The 15,891-nt window shown below is 46.8% G+C and overlaps 1 protein-coding gene across 2 annotated transcripts in view; it reads right to left on the reverse strand.

The window, feature by feature from the left end:
• Window positions 1-15,891, reverse strand: part of Rcl1 (RNA terminal phosphate cyclase like 1) — a 42,369-nt gene that overhangs the window by 12,782 nt on the left and 13,696 nt on the right. Inside the window, exons 2-7 of one of the 2 annotated variants that reach the window (XM_021151344.2) lie at window positions 15,237-15,308; window positions 12,613-12,788; window positions 9,702-9,776; window positions 9,154-9,278; window positions 3,222-3,347; window positions 571-727 (exon numbers count right to left, since the gene is read on the reverse strand). In XM_021151344.2, the coding sequence (XP_021007003.1) occupies window positions 571-727; window positions 3,222-3,347; window positions 9,154-9,278; window positions 9,702-9,776; window positions 12,613-12,788; window positions 15,237-15,308 (731 nt within the window). Of the gene's footprint in view, window positions 1-570; window positions 728-3,221; window positions 3,348-4,507; window positions 4,606-9,153; window positions 9,279-9,701; window positions 9,777-12,612; window positions 12,789-15,236; window positions 15,309-15,891 lie in introns of those variants that run through there. The other variant, XM_021151345.3, reaches the window with a different exon arrangement.

Consider the following 15,891-nt stretch of genomic DNA (forward strand, 5'->3'; position numbering starts at 1 on the left):
TGCTGCTCACGAAGAGCACTCAGATTTACCACAGAACTCACAGACTGGCTCATAGCCACGTACTGCAGGGGATCTGACAGCCTCTTCTGGCCTTCCCAGGCACCAAGTATGTGTGTGGTGCACATATATTCATGCAGGCAAACACACAGAAAAATCAAAACAGATGGGGAGAGGTGTGTGTGTGTGTGTGTGTATGGGGGTGGGGGGAGGGAGAGGGACAGAGACAGAGACAGAGGCAGATGAAAGAGGGGTGGGGGTGGGGGACACTCCTTTAGGTCAGGTCAGTGCGCCAGCCATCATCTTAACCTTCCCTGCTTGCTTTATTTTGAACCCTCACTCCCTTCTCTCCTCCGTCCCCATTAAAAGCTATCTGTTCTGTGTCCCAATAGAGCAGACTTGTTCATGGACCAGTTCAATGAACCCATTCAACTAGTTAATTCTAAACTGCTTGATACTCAAACACAGGTTAGCTCTTTAGCGCAAGTGCCCAGAAAGGAGTACAGAAGGAAAGACATCCGATCGTCTTTTCCTGACTGTTCCTTTCTCTGCTCCTGCAGAGCCAGGACATACCCTGTAGATTTCTTCAAGTAGCAGCTTTGCACAGTTCCTGCCGAGGTCCTCAGGAAGCACTGCTGCTCCCTGGCCCTGGGGATTGGAGGCCAGTTCAGCACTCAGGAAGGTACCGTTGGTAGTCTCTGCAACCAGCGACAGTCCAAAGCCTGGAGACCTAGGAGGCCAGGGCAGACACCCAGTAAGCAAAGGCACACATGGGGTGCACAGGGAAGACAGACGTGTTCTTCATTAGAGGAGTAGACTCCGAGGAACACTAAGAAGAACCAAGGCGAGAGGAAGTTTGCATACCCTTGCTTCCTCCCTCTGCACTTTACAAAGACTCTCACAGTTTCTAACAATCACAGAATATGATGTCAACAGACTTCCAGGTATCGAACATGCAAATAACGGTCAGTGTTAGCTCAGTCTTGTCTTCATTTACAAATGAGCACATGCTGGGAGTAAGAGGCTGAACACGCTCAGCCCACTCGGCTGAAATGTGGCAAAGTACATTTGAAACGCAGGCCTTACACATTCCAGAGTCTACGGAAGCTCTCCAGTTCCCATTCAACCCTAAACTACAGCCAGTTCAGAACGTACTGCAACCTTGGGGATGGTGGGACTACAACTCTGAGATATACCATGTTTCCCTTAATGAGAAGAATAAAGCCAGAAAGGGGGAAGGAGCCCCAAGGTTGTACTTTTGTCTGGAGACAGCACTGAACTCAGAGCCCACTTCCATGAGAACCATCAGTGGGCTGGCACTGTGGTGTCTCTACCACCCAACAACTAGAACCTAACAGTCTTGCCCAGGACCACAGATGACTTAGGGACCCAACAGGCAAGCACCTGTAGGAAGCTATCACAGCCAGGAACCAGAAGTATGCAGCGTAGACACCTGAGTTTCCATTCTCACAAAACACAGCAACAACAATTTAACCAGGAAAACAAGACAAAACAAACAACAGTTCATAAACAAGGGGGAAAAAGCACTTCTCCACAAATTTGCCAGATCTGATGCCTCAAATGTACCTTGTCCAGTGCAAAGTAAATATATCACTAGAGAAGCTTTCCCAACGGAATGTTCCATACACAATTGCAACACAGACCTACCGCCTCCAACGCTGTTCAACATTGCTCACCAAATGTCTTCCATATCTAGAACACTGGCCAAAGTAGTTCCATAGGAACTCTATGTAGAGTCACATTCACTTTTATTTTTAGAGACTGTTTCACTAGGCAGCCCCAGCTGGCCTCATGCTCGATCCTTGTCTTCGCTTCCAAAGAGGGCTGGGGTTAACTGTGCACCATCAGATCTGGCTCAGAGATGCTCTGCAAGCACGTTATGGACTCATCACGTGGAAGGATCCTAATGCCCAGTTTTAAACTCCCTTAAAGCAAGGATCCAGCACCCCTGACTCACGTTTCACAACCTAACATCACCGACCCTTAGACAGAAAATTTAGCACACGGGATGCCTCTGAATCGGTAGAAACCGTGTGTCTAGCATGGTGGCAGGAGGAGCATGACAACCCTGAGACCTGCAGCGGGAGTTTGCGAAATGTTGCTGCCATAGCTTTCCAACCTACCCAGGACTGCTTGATTATTATTTCTTCTTGAAAGTAATGGCTGTCAAAATGGGCCACACTGAGCCAATGTGGGTGCTGGTCTAAGTGCTAAGGTAGGCCACCAGGATCCCACAGCATTTCAGCAACCCTTACTCGTGTGGAACCATCACTGGTTCTGATAGGGGAGTAACCCAGGCATGACTTTACAACGATTCATAACCTGTAACCTGGGATTTAAAAACTAAACACAAATGTGAGAAATACATCGGTTTTATACATAATTTTTAACATGGAGCTTGGTACTGATCTGAGAATCTGACTCTGTACCAGGGCAGCTGGTTCGAACAGTACTATAAACGGCTACTCTATGGCTGGTGGCAGGCAGCGTGGCCTTCGGGCCTGCACTATTCCTCTCTCCCCATTCTGGAAAAGCAAGGGATCTGAGAACAGACTATCCAGGAACACTCAGCAGCCTCCGCTGCTACCCACTCTTTCCCAGCCCTTGGCAATCCCCTCTAGGAAAGAGTGGGCCCACTAATCCAGGCCCACAGCTGAGGAAGAAGGCAGAAAGAAAAGGCCAGCATTAGGAGTTGCTGTTTCCGTAGCATGTACAGACTTGCTACATACAGATAGCGTACATAGACACCTTTTAAACGTTAATATTTACAATTATCCTAGGGTACACCATTAGCTCAGTGTGTAAATAAAGAATGTTCTGGTGTTTGAATAAAAGGCATGGGAACGTTAATGACCTTCCCGTCCCCAGAGGGAAGGGCCAGCTCTGTATAAACATCCTTTCTAGCCCTGACCTCTGACACCATCACTTTCCACTGGAGGGTGTGAAGGCCAAACTTCTCACTTACACTCAACCTCCCAGTCCTCCCCTGGTCTCTTTGCTCAAATCAGGAGAGACTGAAAGAGCTGTGAGGACCAGCTGTGCTGCCCTTAGAGAAGAGGCGATCTCCTAACCCAAGCGGATAACTGCAGGATGCAGTGGTTTTATTTGAGGGAGATAAGGCTGGAAGGCAGTGAGATGAGAAAGGAGTGTCGCCATATTCTCACTGAGCTCAGCTGCTGAAGGCTGCTCTGGAAGGCACTTACTTCCCAGAATTGACGCCTTTCATGTGATCTGTGTAGATATAGATGTCAGGTATGAACTTGTTGAGGATGCTCCTCGCGGAATCCACGATCCGGTTTGCCATCTGAGGTGATACACGAACTGAGTACCTGTGGCCCAGGGTTAAGGACGTTATGATGCTGGGATGCCACGACAGTAGAAAGTCAGACAGAAAGTCAGCAAGTCTGTGCCACGCTGGCACTTACAATTCCCCTCTCACATTATTTAACTCAAGAGTTCTGTAACTAAATTTTTCATTATTATAAAAAACCAAAAAACCAAAAACCAAAAAACCTTTCAAACAGTCATGGTGAAAAAGGAATCTGGATTCCTAGAACAAAAGGTATAAAGTCAGGTCCCACAGCCCAGCCGTGACTTCTCAACCAGGCTTCTCTGTAACTGTCCACTCCACACAGTGTGAAGATGCCTAAGCTCGTCACAGCCACAGTTGGGCTCCCAGTGACAACTGTGACAACTTTGTTACTCTTTGCACAGTCCGACTACTGTAAGGAGCCTCTCTTTGACCTAAGGCCAGGCCAGGTACCACAGTGGCTGACCCTGAGCCAATCCCAGTCCCTCCCCCCACCCAGAGAGTTGGAAGCAGAAAACGTTGCTGAAAGATCAAGGTGACTGCTGTTTTAAAGACCACAGGTTTCCCAAACATATCACTTAAGAATCAATCTGTGAGGACAGAGGGGCTCTACTTGATACTCTCTGGTGGAAACTGCAACCCAGTACTCTACAACAAGGGACTCCGTTAGAGAAGGAAGAAATTAGCAAAAGGGGTTGGTGGAACCCATAACCCTGAACTAACTTTGTAACAGAGACTGACTCTCCTGACCCCACAGCAGTGTATGCTGGAGAGCTGGAGGGATACACGCAGGACTAAGCAATGGAGAAAGAGCATAAGGTAAATCCACGTGGACTCCGACGTAATATGAGCTGCCCATTCCCATGGGGCTGTACAGTCATTACCATCAACAACACACGATTTTCATTAGAACTAAGAAACAAAAGGCTGTGCATGGAGCCTGACCTGTCAGCTAGCTCTTCTCCTTGACTGGACCTGAACCCAGCAAAAGAGCAAACTTCCTGAATCCTGCGGTGAACTTTCCAGTCTGCTCAGTGAGTCCATACCCAACCTGGAACCGCTGCCTATGCCGCCTACCTCCACCCAGTCAGTCTTCAACCTCAACTGCCTCCAGGTATGCCTCGGTCCACAGATGCCTCCCACCTGAAGCCCTCCAGGCAGCACCTGAACTGAACTTACCACATCTCCCCTCAGACACATGGTGTCCTTGCTCCATAAGGCCACGGGATTTACTGTTTCATCCCTCACAACTCCAAAGCACTTTTGTACCAAGAATCACATGACAAATATTTGACTTGACTCAGAGGACAAATCCGAAATGGCGAAAGAGCAAAAAGGATTTTTTTTTTCCAATACACAAAGAACCCGGTTTCATCACCACCCCTTCTGTCCAGAATGTACTTTGAACACCTTTGAGACAAAACAGCCCTAGGTCTTACAGCCTTTGGACTGAGTGGGTGCCATCTTTCTGGGGCCTGATCCTACCCACTGTCCGTAGGACAGCTCAGGAGGCGCCACCACCCCAAGACAACCCCACCACGCTCAGGATTCCCAAAGTTCTTTCACACACATCTCGCTCTGGATCAGAACCATGAAACGAAGTCTGTGCTCCCTCTTTCTCCTCAGAGTGGATGGCAGTCAGTAAGTGAGGCCAACTCTCTAGTCACAGCAGCTGGCTCGCACCCCCACCAGTTCCAGCCCAGGACCTGTCTGCTTGGCCATTGATCTGCAAGCAGGAATAGCAGTACTGGGGTGGGGGTGGAGGTGGGGTGTCAGTTAAAACCACAGTGTTCCCAACTCCAAAACAAGGATGAGCTCAGCCCAGCCAGAACCAGCCCTACAGGTAAAACCCACAGAATTAACTACCGAGTCTCCAAAGTCAGCTTTTATTCTCGGATCCTAGAACTGTCAAAGGCCGGACGAAAGCCCACATTCCTTTGAGGGGCTTATTAAGTGACAGTCCCGCTGACTGATGCTGGAGTGCTTAGTCTTCAGATTGGATGCTGTGAGTGCTTCCATGGGCAGGCCCGGGCCAGTTTGATGTTTTGCCACCGCTTCAGTCAAGAGGGAAGATGTGACACTTCACAAGTGTCTCCTGCCTCAGACTCCACAGGGGGATGGTTCAAAGAACATTAGCAGTGAAATCCAGGGAGACAATACCTGTCCCACCCAGTTCTCTTACCACTTTTACTACACAGACTACCAACAGCATTCCCTACATTCAACCCCTCAGTCCCTCCCTCCCAGCACTCACACCTCTGTCTACGTCTGACCTTCAATCTAAGGCTTCCAATCTCTGGACCTCCTGTCTTCCTTCCCCAGAATGGTGAGTCCCACCGCCTTACTAAGTGAGGCACATTCTGGCTTCATCCTGACTCTCCGGCTTACCGCAGCTCTTCACCGTTATACTGCACGGCCTCCCCACTCTGCCAGGTGCTTCCATCCCTTGAGGACGCAGGCCTTCTCCCCTGTTTCTCCTGCCAGACTTGCTACCATGGAAAAATTCCAACTTCTTCTGAGCCCTTGACCTCATGACCCCAGGACTTTTATTGTCTTCAGTTGCGAGCGACCCAACGCTGCGCGAGCGACCCAACGCTGCGCCGGCACACAGCTGCCATTCCTGCCATGCCTTTCTCCTACCCTGCCCCTCTCTTTAGCTCTGATTCATCTCAACTTTCAAACCCATCCCCACCCTTTCTACTCTCCCCACAAAGTTCTACGTTGAATCAACCTTACCGCTTGCCTGTAAATGTGAACATACGCTGAGTAAGAGGAGATACCATCTACCTACACCTGCTAGTGCTCACACTGCACATCTACTCAGCTAACTTCATTACAGCCCATTCAGTGGACCAACAGGCCTGGTGACAAGAGTCAACCAGCACACCAGAGAGCAGCAGTGCAAAGTGGACCCAGTAAGTCCCACCACTGAGATCTCAATGATCTCGCCACTTTGCTTCAGACTCCTGTTCTCCCAAATTCACTTTTTCTAACGTATAGAAACGCTCAAATCATGAATGACCTCTCTTGTTTGTGTTCTGTAACGGTGCTCATGTGTGTGCTCACACCCGTGGAGTCCCAGAGGATAGATAACCTGAGGAACACCAGCCACCCCACTCTCATCCACAAAGCACTACTGGGAACTGGCCAGACTCTCATTAAACCTGAGCTCCTCAGATAGAATTGGTGGGCAGGGTAACAAGCCCCAGTTATCCTGTGTCCCTGTAAGGGGTGGTTCTGATGGGAAGGTCCTGTTCCCCAATTAGTTCTTGATCCATCAGTAAAGAAAGCCATGAGCCAATTGTTGGGCGGAAGGGACTTGTGGGACTTCTGGGTCCCAGGAGGCAGGAAGAAAGACGCAAGAGAGAGAACAAAGTTAGCTATGCCTTGGAAAGAGGAGAACTAGGCAACCATGTAAGATCTCAAGATGGAGTGGCCACACAGACCGCTCCTTCAGGTGGGTGGTCAGAGGAGTTTAGCAGCTGAAGATTACGTCAGGAGGAAAGAAAGATAAGAAACTGATAAGGGCACACTTTTCCAGGTGGGAGACAGCAACACCCAGCAATAGTGTCCAAAGGCAAGTTGAAATTGAACAACTTCTGTGCCCTTTGGCTGAGGATTCAAGGAAAGCTGGGAGGGGGCTGGTAGCTTGGTCATTTCCTGGAGCAAAGGTGGGCAGAGCATAAAACTACGTGCTATATTTCCCCAGTATAAGAATTACATACACAGCCAGGTGGTGGTGGCGCACACCTTTAATCCCAGCACTTGGGAGGCAGAGGCAGGCAGATTTCTGAGTTCAAGGCCAGCCTGGTCTACAAAGTGAGTTCCAGAACAGCCAGGGCTAGACAGAGAAACCCTGTCTCGAAAAACAAAAACAAAAACCAACCAACAAACAAACAAAAAGGAATTGCATACATGCCACTGCAACACTTGACTTTTTAATGTGGGTTCTGGAGAACCAAACTCAGGCCTTCATGTTTGCAAAGCAAGAGTTTTGTAAACTAAGCCAGCTGTCTAGCCACAGCCTGTCTTCAAAGGTGTATTCTGGACTGGAGAGATGGCTCAGTGGTTAAGAGCATTGGCTGCTCTTCTAGAGGACCTGGGTTCAATCTCCAGCATCCATATGATAGCTCACAGCTGTCTATAACTTCAGTTCCAGAGGATCTGACATCATACAGACATACATCCAGGAAAGTACCAATGCACATGAAATTAAAACAAAACAAGAAAAGAAAAAGAGTGTACTCTGCACTCTTTTCCTGTTAAGCCATCACCTCATCTTTCTCCTCTACCTGTGGAGATTCTGAAAAGAACAACTCTAACACAGCTACTTACCTGTCCTTCACCCCACAATCCAGAACTGGTTACATGGTCTGTCTCCATTGCTTCTAAAAGAGCTCTTTCTGGGCTTTCTTCTTTTCCCTACCCTCAGTGCTGTAGCAGGAGCTGGCTGCCCTGGGTGTCCAGGAGGTGCTGGCTTCTTTACATCCCTCCTCACTCACAGTTCTGATGGCTGTCCAGGGCGCCAGTCTCCTCGCTCTGCATTCCTCATGGCTGCTGACTTCACAGCATTCACTTCTAGCCTTCATCTTGCCTCCCGAGCTGCAGATCCTCAACTCTAAAGTCCTCTCTAGACTTATTTCAGTGGAGCCATCAAATCCAGCAATGTAATACTTAACTCACAACCACCCCATTCCACCCTACGCTGGCCTTTTGTAGCTACCATCAGCAAATATCCTTACCAACAAGCCTCGGTGAAAAGCATTAAAACCAACCAGTGACTCTCAACCCTCTGCAGCAGCTCTTACCTGACCTCTCACTACCCCACTCCCTGCCTCTCTTCGGGTACAATAACTATGTTACCATGGTGACACTAGGTGAGTTTCTTCTATAACCATACTTTCCAAAATATCACAAAAGTTCTTACATGACCACCCAAGCTGTCCTAATATGCAAATTTGCTCTTCAGAAGAAAATCAGTGACATTTAAGTAAAGGCCAATTGCTCAATATGGCCTTCATTTCTTCACTGGCTCCTGTTAAATTCACACCCCATCGTGTTCATCAATTGTCACTGACTGCTTGAGTCTTAACAACCCACACAGCTAGCTGTGCCCCAAAACTGTGGGGTGTAGCTTCCTCTACAAACACCCACTTTTTGCACTGAAGCACCCCCCTTTCTTGCCCTGCTTCACAAACTTCTATCCTTTAAGGCTCATTCAAATGTCCCTGCTTTTCTGCAGATTAAAAAAAAAAAGGCAGAGGTTAAAAGCTGGGCACCAAATTATGGACAAGGTTTAAATCCCATTCGTACCTATCAGCTATGAGACATTAACAAACAGAGCTTTTATATCCCAGTTTCCTTATCTGCAGCACAATAGGATGTGAGTTAACTTGAAGCATTCAGAAGCTTAACTGAGATGCATAAAGTGATCTTGCCCTAAAGGACACAGGTGAAACACTTCACGGTAGATCACAGTTACATTCCAGTCTCCAAAGAATCCTCCAGACAACTGGTCACCCCCGCCCGTGTCCCAGCTGCCCCAGCCCTCCCCCTCTCACTCCCTCTCCGTCATTTACATGTCACACTGGAGCTACAGTTACAGAATTAACTGTAACTGTAGCCTTCCCCAGGCACTGTAGCATTACGTGAAGAAAAACGAGTCAATCTTGTCACTGTGAGGCACGTGATAAAACATAGCTCAACTACAGCTTCAGCACTGACACTTTCGTGAGATTGTTGCTGACAGTGTAAACAGTGAAAAGGTGTAGCGCTGTCATCTTCACGAGACAAGAAGAGAATCAGGACTTTAATGCAAAGGATACGCCATTCCTCTGATCCGTTTGATTTTTCCTGGATCTGTGAGCTGGACAGGCTTCAGGACCTTCCTCACGGGGCACGAGAAAAGCACTTCGCCTCCTCCTCCAGGAGGCATTCCCCGACGCAAGATCTGCACAAAGTGGTAAGGAGGGGATGGGAGAAAGCAGACATGGAGAACATGGGTTACCCTGACACCCCAGCCCAGGAAGGCTAAATCATTCCTATGGGGCTTTGAAGGCACTGTCGCGTCTCAGGAGCTCCTGGACACAAATTACACCAGGATGATTCAGACAAGCGCGGCAAAGGGCCAGACTCCATGTGGCTCTATTCCTTGGCTAACCAACAGCTGTGGTGAGGTGTGAGGGACTCAGTTCGTGTTTATAACAGACCTACCGGAGAAGAACAACACGACTGTGGGCTACTGTTAAAGGCCTCTCTCAGTTCAAGGTTTGAAGCACTGGTTAATAAGCCTCATCATATATCGCCTGCTTCTTCCAATCAACTAAATAAAAATGTCTTGGATGCATACAGCCAGCAGTTCACACATTCTCACCTTTAGCTCAAATGATTCTCCATCAATCCCAAACTGTTTCAGTAGAGGGAGCGCTGTCGCTTTAAGAACATCAACCTGTAAGTTAGTTCAAGGAATTTTGAATTAAACTTTGAACATGCAGCTAAAAGTCCAAGTGGTAAACAAAACTCAAGAAACTGCTGGACTCACACAGAAAACACACTGGGACCTCTGCTCATTCTCACAGGTATCACGCCCATAACATTACTCTATTAATTTATTAATAAACATTATTATAATGTTATTTTATCAAGCCTTTTCCAATATACATAACAAGTCTATTCTTTAACACTTAAGAGTTGGTACCTCTCCAGGTCAGAGCAAGCCAATGAACCCGCAATGTTTACCTAAGAATCCTGGTACAGGTGCTGAGTCTACGTGGGGAGTTGGGAGGAGCCTTAGAGGGGACAATGCCCCCAACATGCATGAAGCATTGAAACCGCCAATGGTAATCACAGTAGCACTGACCGTTCATCTCTTCTGTATCTAGAGCTCCCTGGGACAGGAAGCAAGAGTAGTGGCACCATGAGCAGAAGAGACCCAGTCTTTTGTCCCAAATTCGGGCTCTGATGAGCTACGTGGCCCCAGTAGGGGAGTGGGGTGGGGGGAGAATCACAGAATCTGAGCTTCCTTCCCTAAGACAGGCTTCAAGCCTTGCTGTCTCCACGATGCCACAAGTCCAACAGGCTGATTCAATTCAATGATCCTCCAAAAAGGCTCCAAGGGCAGAAGAAGTAGAAATAATACACAAGGCTTAGGAACTAACTCATTCAGAATGGACAGGGTGTGGTGGGGGCAGCATTTGGCAAAACTATTAAAGATTAGCTAATTTAACTAAATATTAAAGGTAAATACATCCAAAAGGAGAAGTTCTGAGAAATGTGTCGTTGGGTAATTTGGTCCTGTGGGGAACTACATACTGTCCTTATACAAACCTAGATGATAGTCTACTCCAGTGTTTCCCTAAAGCCCAGAGAGTAGTAACTCTCCCTATCTGCTCTATCTTGACAGCTTTCTCATGTTCAAGTTTGTCACTGTAATGCCGTTGGAAGATAGGGCCTTTCAGAGGTGACTTAGTAACGCAAATGCAGTCTTCATGAATAGGTTATGGACAGTGTCAGGAAAGCAGCTCAGTTATTTCTGAAACTAGCTTCTGAGAGAAGGTTAGGTCTGGCTTGATTTCTCTGCCTTGCCAGGCTACTGCCCTTCACCATGCTACAATGTACACCATTTCTTGAATTTCCCAGCTTCCAGAAGAGAAAAACGTTTTAACTTATCAACTACCTAGTCTCAGGTACTTTGTTATAGCAAGGCTCCTCAGACTAAGACACACACTCCTCAGCTGCACACCACACAGGCCAGCTTCTGCCTTCCAGACTCCAGCTACCATCCCGAGAGAAGGAAGGCTTTGAGGAAGGGAAGAATTAGTTCACCCAGTTCATGACCCTGACTCCCTATGCAGAAAGCAGAACCACGGAGAGCAGAGGAAAGCAGATGCCTGACTTGAGATCTCACAGGCCGAGGACGGTCCTCTTTACCCAAGACCAACCACCTCTGTTGTAACCCAGGCTAATCAGGTCAAACCACGGTCATCTTAGTGGCAGGTGGCAAAAGTGAGGCAGTCTCTAACTACGAAAGCATAATCTACACAAAAGCCCTGTTCCCAGGGAACTGATCAACTCTCTCACACTAACACATGAATTGTTTTTAAAAACTTGTTTAAAATAGTGTTTATGACCACTAGCGGTTATAGAATGGGCATGAAACAGAGCACAGTGCTAAAACCCCAAACCTGTGTTTACCATTATGAGACAGTTCATCTACCTACAATCTAAAAGTGCAGATGCCTCCTTTCCTATATAAAGTAAAAGAGCCATTTTCTATAATCTTGAGACAATGTAAGGGAGGGGAGCAAGAAGCTCAAATTTAACATTTTAAACAGGTTGCATAGCATTCTTTCACCCACAGTTAAAAGCTGCAGAGCTTGAGCCTTCTTCAAAAAGTCCATGTAGCTACATTTCCCAGCACTGAGGATAAGTTATTGACGACCCAAGAACACATTAACCATATGGAACCACTGGTAAGCAGGAGCAGTCGCCAGAGCTGCTCCTTCCCAGTCAGAAAGCTTGCAGCACCTTGTAGCTACCCTCAGAAGCTGCTGTGGCTTGTGTCTATAAAGACAAGGAGCCCCTTCAGTGAGGTCGTCACGGCCACGAAGCCTCTTCTAGTCAATAAAGTATCCAAAAATGAGAACTCCTTCCCTCCCCACAGGATGCTAACATGGACATGACAACCATGGTGAACAAAATGAGAACTCGCTGGGTATTAAACCATTCTCCTCCTATTTACAGAAGGTGACCTGTTCAGTGAGACAGTTACTGTTCCCCACAGCTACCAACACTCAGAGATTCCTTCGTGCCTTCACGCCTACTGTGTCTGAAACCTCTTAGGTGAAAACTCCTTGAATTAATGGCCAAGGTAAAACTATACTGTGGCAATACCCAGAGATGATAATTTCCTGCCTAAAACTTCGCTCTGCTGCCTTCTTGCCTTGGTGCTAATGCAGGCTTCTAGAGAGAGGCTCTACCCGACTGCAGCCAGCAGAGCCAGATCTCATGTCGAGCATGATGGGGCAGCCAGCATTATTCTGAAGGTCTATAGACACAACAGAGAACGGCGCTTTGATGGGCGTTACCCATCATCTCTAAGTTGATGATCACGGGACTTGATTCATCTGTGTGTCTTGGATGAACTAACCTCTAAGCTTCAAGGTAAACAGAAAAAGAAACTGAAAACAGAACTGCTGTGCTCATTAAGAAGCTTCCTTCTAAGAACTCGCGCTGTAACAACAGATAAAAGAAACGTCACACCACAGTCTGACCTCAGTACTCACCGAAGGGTCAACCTGGTCATTGGTCACTCCTCGCAGAACGATTTTTAATGGGTGTTTCATAAACGGAGCCAGACAAAGGAGAGCTTCCAGGTAATAGCCAATGCTGCGGAGGACACTGCAGTCGTGCTCCACAGACCCGCCATACAGGAGGCCAGGCTGGTAGTATAAGGTTGTTCCTTAAACGAAGAGGAAAACAAACAAAACAACAACAAATGATGGAGCAGGAACACAACAAAGTGTGGAGACAACAATGAATGTAGTGTGTTCCAAGGGGAACCTGGCCCAGGCATCCATCCAAGGAGCACAAAATGCTATTCCTGTGAGTCTACACTTCATCTCAAAAGCTGACTCACTGACACCAAGCCTCTGGAAAATAATAAACTGTGGGTACAATTTAATATCTGCAATATATAAACTCTTCTCTAAGCTAGCTTAGCTGCTAGTCACAGTAGAACACAGAGGTACCAAACAGACACCACTTTCCTGACACACTCAGACTGCAGGTGATAGGCCTGTGGACCACCGTCTCAGCATAGCAGCAGCCTGTACATTCCCCTCAAATGGGGTCTCTCACACACCCCACTTACCAAACACAGAGATCACATGACACAGGCTCTTGTGATATCCAATACCATCAGTGGTAGCTATTTTAATTTGATACTAGTTAGTGAAATATCTCAACTGATTTTATGTTAGTGAACACTCATCAGTATTCTAGTTCAGTTTTTCACATATTTGTATAATTCAAACAAAAAATTCTCACTACACTTACATATTTAAGGGAACCAACTAGAATATCCTAGATGGTTTCAGAGTAGATGGACAAACGAGAGTTTCTACTGCTCAGTCTTGTCGTCTCTGGATACTTACCAGAAATAAAACCTCTAGAGGAAGGAAATTCACTCAGTCATACAAGTGAAAAACGTCTCTTGGAAATTTCATAAAATAAGTAGACTTTACTATATTAAATACTAAATCCAAACAACTCCAGCCAGGTTCACACTCTGACCAAAGTTACTAACGTTCCTCAGCAAGAGGGCAGGGATCGCTCTCCTAAACTGTAGTAAGTCACAACAACAGACTCGCTGAAAAGCGGTATGTCATTCTGCTTACATCTACAGATCAATCCGACAAAGCGACCTGATCATTATCCTGGGGGCTGGGGGGAAGAGGAGGACAAGGAATGTCGTATACAAGGGGCATGTGATGGGTAAGCATCCCTGTCAGCTTATCATATTTACCATAACCCATGAGACTGGTGAAGACACTGGGGCTGTGCCTGTGGAGGAGTCCAGAGAGGATTAGCTTCAGGAGACCCACTCTGAGGGAGCAGCGCCCCTGTCAAGGCCAAGAGCCTGGACTGAATGAAAGGATAAGGAAGAACAGACTAACGATCTCCCTCTTACCCCAAGCCTGCCTGTCTGTGAACTGCTGAGTGGGGCCACACCCTCTCTGCCACCTGAAAGGGGCATAGGTGCATCTCATCCCTAGACCTGCTCTCCACTGGGTGTGGCTGAATGCTGACAGAGACCAGCATATATCATCATGGTCCAGTGCCACCTATAAATCCAAGTGTGTGTTCTTTTTTTTTTCTCCTCTCTCTCTCTCTCTCTCTTCCTCTCTCTCTTCAAGACAGGGTTTCTCTGTGTAGTCCTGGCTGTCCTGTCCTGGAACTCTGTAGATGTAGACCAGGCTGGCCTTGGACTCAGAAATCCGCCTACCTCTGCTTCCCAAGTGCTGGGATTAAAGGCGTGCGCCACCACGCCCGGCCCCAAATTTGCCTTCTTTTATAAGAGAGTCAACATACAGGAAAGGCTAAAGAATCCTTTCTGGGCTACACAGAGAAACCCTGTCTCAGGGAAAAAAAAATCCTTTCTGGAATGCGGGTATATAGTTCATAGAGTCATCAAAGCATGTCTGTCCTACTTCCTATTCAGTACAGGGAGGATTTAAATAAATGACTACCCACGTACACAATAAAGCACTAAACTGTGAGCCACAAAACACAGAGCTCGGTCCAGGGCAGCAGGAAGCAACCAGCAGCAGACCATCAAAAGCCCAGTTCCATGGGGCTGGGCCATGGCTCAAGGAAGGTTCTAGAAGAGGAAGGGGCCAAAGGGACTGTCACGTTTCTTGAATATATTTGTATAAACTTGAAACAATTTTTTTTTTTTTAAAGTAGATTTTAGTACCTACAGCAATGTAGTACATCTGGGAGTTTGCTGTAAGAATTCAACACAACTGCACAGGTAAACGGACTTCAGAGAGTTTATGTATGTGTTAAGTATGTCAGAGTGGGGTACTCACGTGTGTGTGTGTGTGTTTATGTGTGTATGGTATGCCTGTGTTTGTACATATATAATCATACCATAAACACACTGGGTCCTTCCATTTGAAACTAATGTATTAATGAACTTTTTATTACAACCTCCACTTAGCACTACCTTGGTTAATTTCAAAAGGTCTTCCCTGAACATTCATGAAGATGGCTTATATAAACGTAAAATAGTAAAGTGATTAAAAAAAAAAAATACAATACAGTCTTTATACCACTCAAATGAGAAGCAGAAGAATGCCCGAGTAGTACACGAAGGTGCTTTTAGGAACAGAGAAGAGCAGCTTACCTGTTTGGTTGATTTCAATTCGAGAACCATTGGTTATTTTGTCCAACAGCCTTATAAAGCTTGCTTCAAAATCTGTGAAGGGGAAAAAAGACAAAATCTTCCATAAGGCACTATTTCTAAAAATGTACTGAGAAGACGTTTACCTGTGGTGTCACCACTGGGGTTCCCTCTGGAACTGGCTGACAGTTCAATCACGTGCTAAGGGCTCTGGGCAGTGGGAAAGCATTGGTGAGAACAGGTTCAACTCTCACACCCAACAACAGAAAATAAATATACACAGCACTCTATCAATCACAGGACGCTAACCTCACCCACATAGAGCCTGTCAAAAAGCTTGCCATGGCAGCATACAACTTAAACCCCTGCATTTGAGAGAGTAAACAGGTAAATCTCTGACTTTAAGGCCTGTCTGATTTTCACAGCGAGCCCCAAAATAGCCAAGTACAATGAGACCCTGTCACAAAACAAACAAGAAATTCTAAACAACTGTGGTGGTTTGAATATGCTTGGCCCAGGGAGTGGCACTACTAGGAGGTGTGGCCTTGTTAGAAGTGTGTCACTGTGGGGATGGGCTTTGCAATCTTTCTCCTAGCAGCCTGAAGACCCAGTATTCCGTCTGCCTTCAAATCAAGACACAGAACTCTCAGCTCCTCCA

Source organism: Mus caroli, unplaced genomic scaffold (genome assembly GCF_978045245.1).
Source record: "Mus caroli unplaced genomic scaffold, Mus_caroli_1 scaffold_20, whole genome shotgun sequence".
Classification (NCBI taxonomy): Eukaryota; Metazoa; Chordata; class Mammalia; order Rodentia; family Muridae; genus Mus; species Mus caroli.